This window comes from Xenopus laevis, chromosome 4L, assembly GCF_017654675.1.
Source record: "Xenopus laevis strain J_2021 chromosome 4L, Xenopus_laevis_v10.1, whole genome shotgun sequence".
NCBI lineage: Eukaryota > Metazoa > Chordata > Amphibia > Anura > Pipidae > Xenopus > Xenopus laevis.
Genome location: NC_054377.1, coordinates 122,709,732 through 122,722,950, shown reverse-complemented (window position 1 = coordinate 122,722,950; position 13,219 = coordinate 122,709,732). Strand labels below are relative to the sequence as shown.

Sequence of the window (13,219 nt, the reverse complement as noted above, 5' to 3'; positions counted from 1 at the left end):
CTGTCTTCATGCAGCAGTTGGGTGTCAGACGAATGATTCAATATATCTTATATTTCCTAGCGATGTATTAGAGCTCACTCAAATAACTGATTCCAGTACAAACAAAATCTAACAAAATAGCTGCCTTTTGCACAAATTCTGCACGTAGAGAGACATGCTTTCTGGTGATTTTCTTAGAGTGATCTCTAATACATCTTCTAGGCAAAAGGAGCCCCTCTATAAGATATATTGGATCATTTACCTGACACCCAACTCCTGAATGAAGACAAAATTAGGAGAACCAGATGCTGAGAGAGGAATAATGAAGATTAACTTGATTATTTCAGAAACAGTACAGAATTTTTAATTGTATTTAGAACGTTTTTTCATTTTCGCGATAGTTCCCCTTTAAAGGGTTTTGTGTACATTTAAATATAATATACTGTTAATGTGCACTGGTAATCATTAATATAGTTATATATAATTCAAGGTTGCAGGGCCCTTATTTGCATAGCACAGTGTTGAAAGGGTTTTGACCACTGCTGCCTTTAGTAAACTATGGGAAATACTGAAGAAAATGTAATTGGTGTTTAATATTTTTATAGTATTCCACAGTTAGTTGTTGTTTTTATATAAGGGAGGTGTGCATTGGCACACATAACAGTTCTGGGCAGGGGACAGAATGTTTGGAATTAAGCTGGCCATACACATTAACGGGGTAGTTTACCTTTGAGTTAACTCTTAGTATGATGCACAGAGTGATATTCTGAGACAATTTGCAATTTCATTTGTTTTTATTTTTTATTATTCCTGATTTATGAATTAGTTTGTTTTTTATTCAGCAGCTCTCCAGTTTGCAATTTCCACAATCTGGTTGCTAGGGTCCAAATTATCCTAGCAACCAAACATTGATTTGAATAAGAGACTGGAATATGAATAGGAGAAGCCGTGAAAGAGGAGTAATAAAAAGTAGCAATAACAATACATTTGTAGCCTTACGGAGCATTTGTTTTTAGATGGGATCGGTGACCATTATTTGAAAGCTGGAAAGAGTCAGAAGTTGAAGGCAAAACTATAGAAAATAAATAATGAAGACCAATTGAAAAGTTGCTTAGAAACAGTCATTCTATAACATACTAAAAGTTAACTTGAAATTGAGCTACCCCTTTAAGATCATTTGTTGAGGTTGCCAAAGGAGCAGGCCTTTGCCCAGTTTGGCCACCTATGTGCAGCCCAGGGGCAAAGCGATCAAATTTGATTTTCATGGCAATTGGCTGTACTCGCAGGGTAGTTCGTTGGTCTGAGAAATGCAGCAATTAGCATCTCAAAGTAACTTCAGAGGGCAGGTGATTGACGTTCAAGTCAATGGGGATTGATTCCAAATGGTTTGTATCCAACAGAGGGGAATGAACACGTACTAGGGGTAGGCAGACCCTGCCCATCGCCCCTCTCATTGTTGCTGCCTAGGCAGGTGACTCTTCTGCCTACCCCTAGTTCTAGCCCTGCATCCCTACCTGCAGAGCTATTCATTTTCCAACAGACTCAGAATTGCTACATGTGCTATTGCTGTAAGTCACAGGACATTACAGAGAACCACTCCCAACTTCCCACTGAATCACATTGAAATAAACATTTATGAACAACGTAACTGTTATTTAAAGGGGCTGTTCAACTTGGAGTTAACTATACCATATATACTATATATAACAATACATTTGTAGCCTTACAGAACAATTGTTTTTAGATGGGGTCAGTGACCCCCATTTGAACTCTGGAAATAGTCAGAAGAAAAATGCAATTCATTTGAAAAACAAAAAAAAAAAACAAATAATGAAGACCACTTGAAATGTTGCTTAGCATTGGCCGTTCTATAACATAATAAAAGTTGAATAAAAAATTAAGCAGTAGCATTCTTTAAATATGCAAGTAATTTAGAAAGGTAACCACAGAGCTTCCTGTGATTCTTCCCATTGTTACTGGGGCCACTGCTAAATGCACAAGCACTCGCTCTGGGTCTGTTTATTATGATTTTTATATTATTATTTTTATTATTATTATTATTAATATCTTTTAAATGAAATGGACAAATATACTAGTATTTTTTGGGCGTGTCTCTGCATATGTCATGTTATATAGTTATAGTTACATATAAAACCTGTTGTTCTCATTATTTTTTAATCCCCAATACATTTATCATCGTCAAACTCAAGAAATAATTTCTCAGTCCAGCTGTCAAACAGAAGCTAAAAATGATTTAACTGCAACTTTTCAAATTGGTTTGTTAATAGGATCCTGTAAGAATGAAAACAATGTTCCCATAGGATATAGTGTGTAACACCACCTCAGGGTTGATTTTTTTACTAGAATACAACAAATATTTCACGCTTTGGGAAAAATGCCATTTTTTTTTTTTAAATGAAACCATGCACATTCATCATACTTGTTGACTCTCTCTCATACAGCAGCATTTTTACAAGGGTGCACAAAGGTCCTAATCATTGACAGGGCATCTAATACTTTTCAATATAGCCCCAGAGGGAAATGTTGTTTTCGAATTTCAGTGGTGTAACTTCTGGGGGTGCACTACCCACAGCCCCATGGTGCCCCCTGGAGATGAGACAGGTTTTCTAGCAGGCAGCAGAGCAGGGGGAGATTTTTGCTGTGAGTGCCGGCACCATGCTACTGCACAAACCACTGTTTTCACACTTTGCACCATAGCTCATTCTTGGGGCCCATAGGCACACATTCAGAATGAATAGCAAAGATCTATACCTCTCCCATCAATATAGCGCTTTCTGTGTTCAAGACTGGGGTGCTGTTCTTTGTGCCGCATTGTGGAACTGTGCCTATAGGTGCAGGGCAGCATGCAAAGTGTTGAATAGATATTAAGTACAGGGACCCACTGCATCCTGTGGCTGCTGATGGGATAGTTGATACCTAATTGCCACACTTCAGGAATACTTACAGTTGCCACCTTTCTCTGCTGATAACTCCGCCAGGAGACAGGCGATGACATTGTGGGGGCGGGGAAGTGATGTCACAGTTTGGCGTTATACAAAATAAGGCAGGCCGTTTTGACCCCGACAGCCCTTCCAAAAACTGGACTGTGCAGGTCAAGACCGGACAGGTGGCAACCCTATGAATACATCACTGAGCAGAGGCAGTGATGTAGGGTTGCCACCTTTTTTGTTTGGGTAAAACGGGCTGGAGGCGGGCCAGGTGACATCGGGAGGCGGGCTGGGTGAAGTCGGGGGAGGACCGGATGATGGCAGGGGCCGGGTGGGTGACGTAGAGGCCAGGACTGATGTCCTGGCGATCAGCGATTGTCTGATCACCATGGTATTCACTTTAAAGGAAAACTATACCCCCAAAATTAACTCTTAAGCAACAGATAGTTTACATCATATTAAGTGGCATATTAAAGAATCTTATCAAACTGGTCTATATACAGTATTTAAGTAAATATTGCCCCTTTTACATCTCTTGCCTTGAGCCACCATTTCGTGTTGGTGTGTGTGCTGCCTCAGAGATCACCTGACCAGAAATACTACAACTCTAACTATAACAGGAAGAAGCGTGGAAGCAAAAGACAGAACTCTGTCTGTTAATTGGCTCATGTGACCTAACAAGTATGGTTTGTTGTTATGTGCACAGAGAATAGTATGATCCCAGGGGGTGCCCCTTATTTTTTAAAATGGCAATTTTCTATTTATGATTACCCAATGGCACATACTACTAGAAAAGTACATTATTATGAAAATGGTTTATTTAAATGAAGCAGGGTTTTACATATGAGCTGTTTTATGCAATATCTTTTTATAGACACCTACTTTGCTGGTAAAGGGAATGGAATGTCTGAAGTTATGAAGAAAGACTGGCCAAGGTAGGGGTTGTCTACCCTGGAGAAGAGGTGATTAAGTGGTGATATGATAACTATGTATAAATATAAATAAAATATAAGGGGACCATATAATAAACTCTCCAATGTTTACCTACCTATCAGTATGTCCTTCAAACAGACATGAGAGAATCCATTTCAATTAGCATCTTAATATTCGGAAAGGGTTTTACAGTGTGAAGTTGTGGAATTCTCTCCCTGAATCAGTTGTACTGGCAGATACATTAGAAAGCTTCAAGAAGGGGTCGGATGGCTTTTTATAGCAAGTGAGAAAACAGTTACTGAAAATAGCTCTAAATACAAGTTGATCCAGGAACTGGTCCAATTTCCATCTTGGAGTAATGAAGGAATTTTTCTCCCTTGGAGGCAACTTGGAGAGGCTTCAGAATGTTTTTTTCCCCCCTCATCTGGATCAACTAGCAGTTAGACAAGTTTTATATAGACATAAAAGGTTGAACTCAACGGACATGTGTTTTTTTTTTCAACCTAACTTACTATGTTGCTATGTATGTAGTAGTTAAGCATATGAAAAGACAAATGTTCATCAAGTTCAGCCTGTTAAAACCTGTTTAACTGTTGATCCAGAGATAGTTGAAAAAAACCCAACTGCGGCCTTTCAATTTGCCTCAGAGGGGGGAAATTCCGTCAAGACCCCAAGGTGGCAATCAGACCAATCTCTACAGTTAGTGCTCTAGCATTTACAGCAGAGGATTTGGTAAATAAAACCTCATAGTAAAAAAAAGGGCATGTATTGTTATATATATCAGACATGGATAGTATGTGACCCTACAGATCTTTCTGAACTACATCTCCCACAGTGATTTAACTAAAAATCGCTGAGCCTACAACAAAACCATTTTCGAGCCCCCTAAACTTTGGGAATAAGACAAATCTCATGTAACTATAAGTCAGTTCCCCACTAGGTGTGCTTCTTCTATTGTTACACCCCTGATTCTCAGAGTACCACCAACAGCCAAAGGCTCACGAGTCCTTAAAGTCAATAATAGTAAGAGCACTCGACGTCTGTTTAAAGGGGTGGTTCACCTTTACATTGACTCTTAGAATGTTATAGGACGGCCAATTCTAATCAACTCTCTAATTGGTCTTCATTATTTATTTTTTATGGTTTTTGAAATATTTGCCTTCTTCTTCTGACTCTTTTCAGCTTTCAAATGGGAGTCACTGACCCCATCTAAAAACAAATGCTCTGTAAAGCTACACATGCATTGTTATTGCCACTTTTTATTCCTTGTCTTTCTATTCAGGCCTCTCCTAATCATATTCCAGCCTCTTGTTTAAATCAATGCATGATTGCTAGGGTAACTTGGACTTTAGCAACCAGACTGTAAAAATTGCAAAGTGGAGAGCTGCTGAATGAAAAGCTAAATAACTCTAGAACCACAAATAATAGAAAATGAAAATCTACACATGAGTTTATGCTCATGATAATACATTATGCTCATTCCAAAATGGAGATGGGGAAGCAGAGTAAAGTCTAACCCCTAAGAAGACAACTTTCTGCCTGTGTGGGGGAAGGAGAGGGTGCAACTGTTCAAGACCGGATTAATCTGGAAGCTCCATCAATAGGTCCCACAATGGATTCCATACACAATCATGTCACATGTTTCTCTTTACAACAGCAGTGCAACTGCCAGGGCCCTTTATATGCATTTAAAACAACCGAAAGTTTAGTGGTGATAGCCTGTTGACTATTATGACAATTGTATACGGGTGATTGCAAGTGTTTGGGTACTTGCGTGAAACACACAGGAGGCAAAATGTTAGCAATTGCCCTGAGCCCTATGAAACTGCTTAAATGTCAACAATCTCTAAAGAACACGGTCACCTTTAATAACCCAAGGTGAAATGCGTTTTTTTTTTAAAAAAACATCTACAACAACGTAGACAGAGGTCAAAACGACTATTAGGAAACCAGAGGCAGAACAAACAGCATTAGATGACAGTGAGAGTATTTTGCAAATGCAATACAGCAGTGAATTCCCCTGAGATCTGAAATGATTCTCAGGATGTGATGTCACTGCCGACAGTGCATTGGTTTTGTTTCCTCTTTTATAAATTGGGTACACAAATGCAAATGATGCAGCAGTCACAACAGGCAGCTTGTTATGAATTTCTGTTTGCTGTTGCTCATGTTTAATATGACTGAATGCAATTAAACATCTCATATAAGACGACATCAACAACTAGTTGTCATGCAAAAAAAATGTATTAGGTTATCACAAATCATGCATTTGAAAGTTATGGGGTTTATTTATCAAAGGTTGAGTTGGTTTTTTTCCTGAAAAATTCAAGTTTTTTCGAGGATAGTTTCACTTAAAAGAAAACTTAATTTTTTTGAGATTTATTATTGCCGAAGATGCAAAAAGCTTGAATATGAAAATACTCCAGCTAAAGGCTGTCAAAGTCATTTAGAAGTCAATGACAGAGGTCCCTTGAACCATTTGAAGATGTTTTTAGCCTTCATGATTTCCGGGGGATTTCGGTGGTTTGAACTCGAAAACTCAATCAATTTGAGTATTCGAGTTTTTTTCATAAATAAGCAAACATTTGAGTGGTGAGTTTATTCAATGAAGAAAAAACTCATAGACCTCACAAACTCAACCTTTGATAAATAACCCCCTTAAAGTTCAAACAAACTTCGCTGAATCTAAAGTGATATTCCAAATTCATAAAGATGCTGCCCAGAATATCAGTTTAACACTACAGCTAACAAATATGGGTCTTTCATGAAACTGGAGTAAGACTTTTGTGCATTTGGTGTATTACTCCATTAATCTTTATGACTTTACTCCACGTTTGTAAATAATTCCAAAATTGCAGCTATAGCAATCAATCAGACAGGGCAGGGACTAGGGGTAGGCAGATGCCTAGGGTTCATCTATGGGGGGTCAATTCCCCTCTACCAAAAAATAAATTACTGCATAATACCATAAAATCAACCCTCCTGCTTGCCCTCGTTTACTTGAAATTATTTGAAAGGGTGAGCGAGAGCAGCAGAGTGGCATTGAGTGAGTGGAGATAAGTGGGTCTGGTCTGTTTTTCTTGCAAGCTATCAATAAAGATGCCTTCTACCACCAAAAAGTTTGGTCCGCTAAGTTTCTGAAGATTATATGAATGGGCCACAGTTTACTTATCCCCTGATTTCCTCATTGGTGTGATAAGTTATGTCATTTTAATAATGAGAATTAATTTTAGTATAAAAATGAGTCACCCAGGCTGCCGCTTCGAAAAATGCTTATCAGCTAAAGATATTTATAGGTGAGAGTCTCTCTTGACACCTGCTCACGTACCATTCTTTTTATGGAAACATTTTGGAGAAACTTGGTTTGTTTTTTAATTAATGGTGGGATGTCACAACTAATATCTAAAATGTTGAAGCTGAGAATGCTGGTATCTGATTGGTTGTTGGCTAGTTTACTGGTGCACATTCAGCATCTGAGGTTATTTGGGAAGGATTTATACGCCTTTTCTGTTGTGGAGTTTAAATGAATTCAGGGTGCAGAAAACGGGCAGGAGATTGTGCTGTTAGTGTTGGAGCACGGGGGGGGTCAAAACTAGATGATTGCTGAAAAGTTATTATGTCTGGAGGTGTTGGCAATTCAACTGCTGTTGTACTACAACTTCCAGTACCACCAACAAACAAGACAGCCCTTAGCAGTGGTGGTGGCCCATTATTAGGCAGGCATTTCCAGGGCCAGGCCAAACCGACTGGGCATCCTAGGCAACCCGGCTGGTAATCTCACTCCCCCCCCCGTGACATCAAGGGGGGCAGTGACAGAGGGGAAGCGACAGAGGGGAGGGCCGGAGTGGGCAGGGGCCAGAATGAGGAGGGGAAGCGGCAGAGGGCCAGAATGAGGAGGGTCTTAGTGGGTAGGGGAAGTGGCAGAGGTACGGTTGCCACCTGGCTGGTATTTAACTGCCTAGTCGGTAAAAATGATGGTTGATCCCAATGTTATTAATAGGGAAAAAGGATAAATGTATAGGAAGGCTGGTATTTTTTTCCAAAAAAGGTGGCAACCCTAGGCAGAGGGGATGGTTGAGCAGCAGAGGAGAAGTAACTACGATCAGGGGTAGGTAGAACAGGTGCCTGCACAGCGCCCCCTATTGTTGCGCCCTAGGCAGGTGCCTCTTCTGCATACCCCTAGTTCGGGCCCTGGGCATGTCCAACAAGACAGCTGTTCCTAAACCCACGTTCTTCCAATATCCCCTTGACTTGAGACTTTTGCTGTGAGTAGATACACATAGTCGTAGACCAAAAACAGATGAAAACAAGGTGGGCCCGTGCCTTACACTGTCGCCACTTCAATTGCTACTTGTTGTCCACACCCAGACACTGTCTCCTCCCACAAGCCAGTTGTGCAACATTCAGGAGTGGGCCCAGAGCAGTCACCCCCTTCTCGCACAACTGAAAATAGTCAGTAGGAGGTTCTGGTGGTTGAACATTAATGACAAATGAGAGTTTTGTGGGATTTGAATACTCACAGAAACTTGTATTTGTTTGTATAAGACCCTGCTGCTACACACAGCATTCTGGACTGTTTAGTAAATAAATATTAATATTTCTCAGGCCACAGGGTCTACTGTTATACCCCTGGTTGGGGAGGTGCAGAAAGATTGTAAACCCTTCAGGCCAGAAAACATTTCCCCTTTGATGAACTCAGTCTGTGAATGTAAAGGTTTGTGTGTAGTTACAGTGTCGGACTGGCCCACCGGGATACCAGGAAAACTCCCGGTGGGCCAAGGTGTCAGTGGCCCTCCTGCTTCTAACCTTTTGGCCTATTTCATGGTCATTCTCTATTTCTTTATGGGAATAAAGAGGCTTAATAATGGAAGAATAGAGTTTAGTATGTAGAGAAAAGAGACTAGGAGAATAAAGAGGTTGAGTGAGGAGAGGAGGTATAAAAGTTTGGAAAGTGGGCCCTCAGCCTAAGGTTTTCTGGTGGGCCACTGGTATCCCAGTCCGACACTGTGTAGTTAAATATATTTTTATTAGTAAATGAAGTGGGAGTTGACTGAATAATGAATATATTTACAAGTGCTTGTTTATGAGCTTTGCTGCCGAGTTTTCTGCCTCACCCGTGGGGGAAGGGGGGGGTAGAAAAAAGATGTCTGCTTCACAAAACAGCATCACAAATAACTACATTTGTATATTATATTTCCAGCCCAAAACTCAGCTTCCTTTTCTAATATCCTGGGAAGGAGACCAAGTTTCCAAGTGCAAATAATGAGAGCCCACGGTACAGTCTGGCAGGGTTTACCGACGGTTGCTCCATTTACGTAACTGAATGACATTCTGTGCATATTCGGCTCCGCCGTTGTCGCTTCTTAGACTGAGAATACAGCGCTTCCGACAAGAGAATCACAAGTCATCTCGATTGCCGAAGCTAAAGGGGAAGCCGGACCCCACCGATAGCTTTAACAAAAACAGGTTTACCAGTCTGATACACCTTCGGATTCAGCAAAGTACCGTATGAATGTTTTCTCAACACAAAGGGTTATGTCAAAGACGACTGTGGCAGCAATCCGCAAATATTTTAATTATAAGCTGAATTCGCACCCCCGCACAGTCGAGGCACTTGGTCTGTCCCAATGTATATATATACAGAGGGTTTAACAGAGGGGAGGCAATTTTAAGGAGGAGCGTGAACAGTGTGGAGCTCTGAGGCGCATATCAGGTTCTGTGCACTGACACTAAGCTGCCTGACACGCCTCCCATAGCTTATTACCACAGCTCACACACATTATCTGATCCCAGCAGCCAGGAAGATTCAACCCCACAAGGCGACCTACCTGTCCAAGCTGTCCCCCAGTCTGGCCCCCCGGGGTATGAACTGCCCAGGGGCCTTGGTAAAGAAAAAGTCGGTGAGGATCGTGAAAAGGTAGATCAGAGTGCAGCAGGGGAAGAGTCACCACTATCTAGCAGTGTGTGTGTATATATTATCACTTCGATATATATATATCACTAAGCAAGCTCCCCCCCTAGTCACCTGGAGCAGTCCCCCTGTGTGAGGGGAAGAATGATAGCCTGAGCCAGCCCAATGCTACGGAGAGGGGGGCTCATGATGTGTGGCAGAGGGGTGCTGTGTCCTTGGGGGCCACCCATGCTTGACTGGGAGCAGGAAGGAAAGACGAGTTGCAGAACCCGCTGGCAGAGAAGGGGGGCGGGCAGGGACCACAGATGGAAACATGGGCACCCACCCTACACCCGCCCCAGAGCTCGTAGTCTGAGACCAGTGAATATGATGGGCAACAGGGCCCCGGGGATGAGGGCTCCCCGCAACACCAACCAGTTCCTGATGAGTGAGAAGTACCAGATGCTTAAGCTTCGCTCTGATTCAGTGGGTACAGAGTGCAGTGGAGGATCAGACAGTGAAATGGACCCTTTAGACATGGACTCATACATGGGCGTGCTGGAAAATGCCCATGGGGCTCTTTTGGAGCACCCCGAAACAGGTGTAATTGGGATCTTTTGTTCTCCATCTTCCTCCCCATCCAATTCCTGCTGGAGCCCTTTCCGAAAAGATGGGGAGACTAGGGCTCCGCGAAGGTGTGACAAGCTGGCTCCTCCCACCCGTTCCCCATGCCCTTTCCGCGGAGTGGGACCCCTGCTGGAGCTGCGGGGGGAGTGCAGCGAGCAGTATTATCCCTCTGAGGATGATGTCATTGAGAGCGAGAACTTTATGGAAAGGGATTTTCAGGAATTCTGCAGTAGGATTGCTTGACTGTATTTGTCTTGACCTTATCCCTGACCTAGAGGGCCAACTGCAAAGTGTTATGTAATCTCATTATCTGGAAGCAAAACAGCCGCTACATATTTTGTAGTGATCAGCAGTGCAGCTACTAAACCTGGATTCCTCTGTTGTAGTTGAATTGCAGCTGCAGCATCCCCCACTTTTGGAGGATTGTGGCAGTTGTAGTTCAGCAATAGCTGACAAGCCTCAGGTTGTTGATCCTTGCACCAGACTTTAAATGTAAGCTGTCTTTTCTCTTAAAGAGTGAGGGTGACCGAGGGAAAAAATGCAGACCAAAGTACCTTTGTCGTGGCAGACAAAAGGAACCTATCTTATTTTCAGAAACCTTCAGTATATGTTTAGCAGTCGGTGGCCTTCCTGGTGTTCTAGAACTGTAACTCCCAACATCCCGCCAACAGCTGTTAGGGTTGCTGGGAGTTTATCGATCTACAACATCTGGAGCATTGCCAATTTTGCATCCTTGATTTAAACATTATCACTAGTAGCAGATAGACATCATATGTGTATAGGGGTCTAGGAGTCCATTTTGGAGTGGGGGGGTGGTATCTGTAATTTTTATTTCTGTATATAAAATCTTTTCTTTGTCTGCCTGCCCAGAATAAGTCTATTGCCTTGCTTTTTAAACCTAACTGTACAATGTGGATTTTTTTTTTTTACGTCTAAATATCTTGTTTGTGTATGAGAACTATCTGACCGATAGGAATGTAAAACTACTACGGGGGGGGGGCTGTAATAATTGCCGAAGCAGATCTTTTTTTATTGTCACGTTTTCTGGGTTTGTTACGGTCCTTTTCCACGAATTTCTGTAAATAAATTTGTATATTATATTATTAACCATTTGGTGTCTTGACTTTTCACAAGTAACAAAGCTGATAAGGTTCAAAACTAGAAATATAAATGTTAACTTATCTTTATTGTTAAGGGTGAGGGTGGGCATCCGGAGGGGATTTCTATATTAATCGGGGGGGGCAATGTTCAACCCGGTGTTGCTGAACTACAACATCCAGAATGCTTAGAGTTGCAGTATAACAGCTGGAGGGCTGCCCTCCTTTTATGTAGATTTTATTCTGTGAGGCTGAGGGCCCTTTCTTTAGGCCTACCTTTAAACCATCCCTTATTCTGAAGTTTTCTTGTTAGCCCTGTCCACAATATCAATAAATTTGCAGTGTTGACGTGGATCGTGGCATGGGGCAGGGGTAGATTTCATAGGATATACAGAATTAAAGGGAAAACATAGGGGTTAAATTACTTCTTAAATATAGCAAAGCAAAAACGCTTATAGAGTGCATGATGTTTGAATGTATTTGGTAAGGAGTGAGGCCTGTCATATTGCTTGCCCTGTCACAGCCATTCTTCATAAGTACTAGAAGAACTGCAACCCTAGTGGTCAAAAATATATTGCAGTGTATAGCATGTGAAGGATTTTCAGCTGTCCTTTAATGGAGGTAAGTCCTATAAATATACAAAGGATGCAGTTTCACCATACTGTTTATAGATAGGATAGTAGATATATATATTTTCATTTAGGCGATGACCTAGTGGATGATTTAATCACCATATGTTGGGAGCCATTCTGTAGGGCAAGCACCGCTTTTGGCTGGTGGGAATGGGAAGGGGTCGTGTTAGCAGGCGTGCCCCTCTCTGATGTTCCTGTCAGCGTAAGGTTTGCTCCATCAACAAAAATCACAGTTCAGTGCAATTGATATCCAATAACCCAACAAACAAGGCTCTTCTTTCTTCCTATGGTCCAGCAATAGACTCCAGCACCCCCCACCCCTTTCTGTTTGCACCAGCGAGTGACACTCAGTGAGAGCAGCCTGCTGCATTCCATAGCAAGTCACCTGACACTCTTATTTGACTGCCCGCTGCTTCTATGTGGATCGGGGTAAGGGCAAGGTTGAACTGTAAGCTGATACACAGTATTACGTAGTGACTGCATGCGTGGAAATGTGTTCTGGCTGCTTGGTTTTGATACATGTATGTTCATTTTATAATATAAACTTTCCACGGTGCATGTCTTTTATCAAAGAATAGCATGGAAGGAAGGAGTGAATTCCGAGAAAGCTATTCTTGGGTCTAGAAATATATACAGTAGCAATAGTACATATAAAGCAGTCCCAGATTCATGTTATCTGTCTACCGGGTTTCCCTCTGTCTCCTACCTGCGTTTAAACAATATTTTTTTCTGCCTTCCCCATGGGTCTGAAGCAGGAGACTCGGCAGCAAAGCTGACGAACAAGCACTTGTACAAATATACATTTCAATTAGCACTCGTGTGATTCACTAATTAGACACATTTGACTGCATGCACCAACCTTTAAATTCTCTACCATATAATCCTAATATTTGGTTTGGCAATCGGGTACATTTCAAGAGAAGAGATTCTAGCCAAAAGAGCTTACAACTGCTCTATACTTAGAAGCACAGCCCTAGCCAGGGGTATACAAATACAGAAATCTGATACTGCAGCTTCTTGGAAGTCCAGTGGCTTAGTTAGGACCTGGCTGTTGAGCTATTCCAATATATTTTTACTAAGCAGGTCACCCACTGTTCCAGACACACAGGGATG

The 13,219-nt window shown here is 41.8% G+C and overlaps 1 protein-coding gene across 1 annotated transcript; it reads left to right on the top strand.

Annotated features, from left to right (window-relative positions):
- The first annotated feature begins 9,515 nt into the window (after window positions 1–9,515).
- LOC108714578 lies at window positions 9,516–11,484 on the top strand. The gene has a single exon (XM_018258934.2). The coding sequence runs from the start codon at window positions 9,937–9,939 to the stop codon at window positions 10,618–10,620; it is 684 nt and encodes a 227-aa protein (XP_018114423.1). The 5' UTR covers window positions 9,516–9,936; the 3' UTR covers window positions 10,621–11,484.
- The last annotated feature ends 1,735 nt before the right edge of the window (window positions 11,485–13,219 follow it).

What these genes read in the sequence shown, in the direction of transcription:
- LOC108714578 (XM_018258934.2), top strand. Translation starts at nt 9,937, where the DNA reads ATGCTACGGAGAGGGGGGCTCATGATGTGTGGCAGAGGGGTGCTGTGT.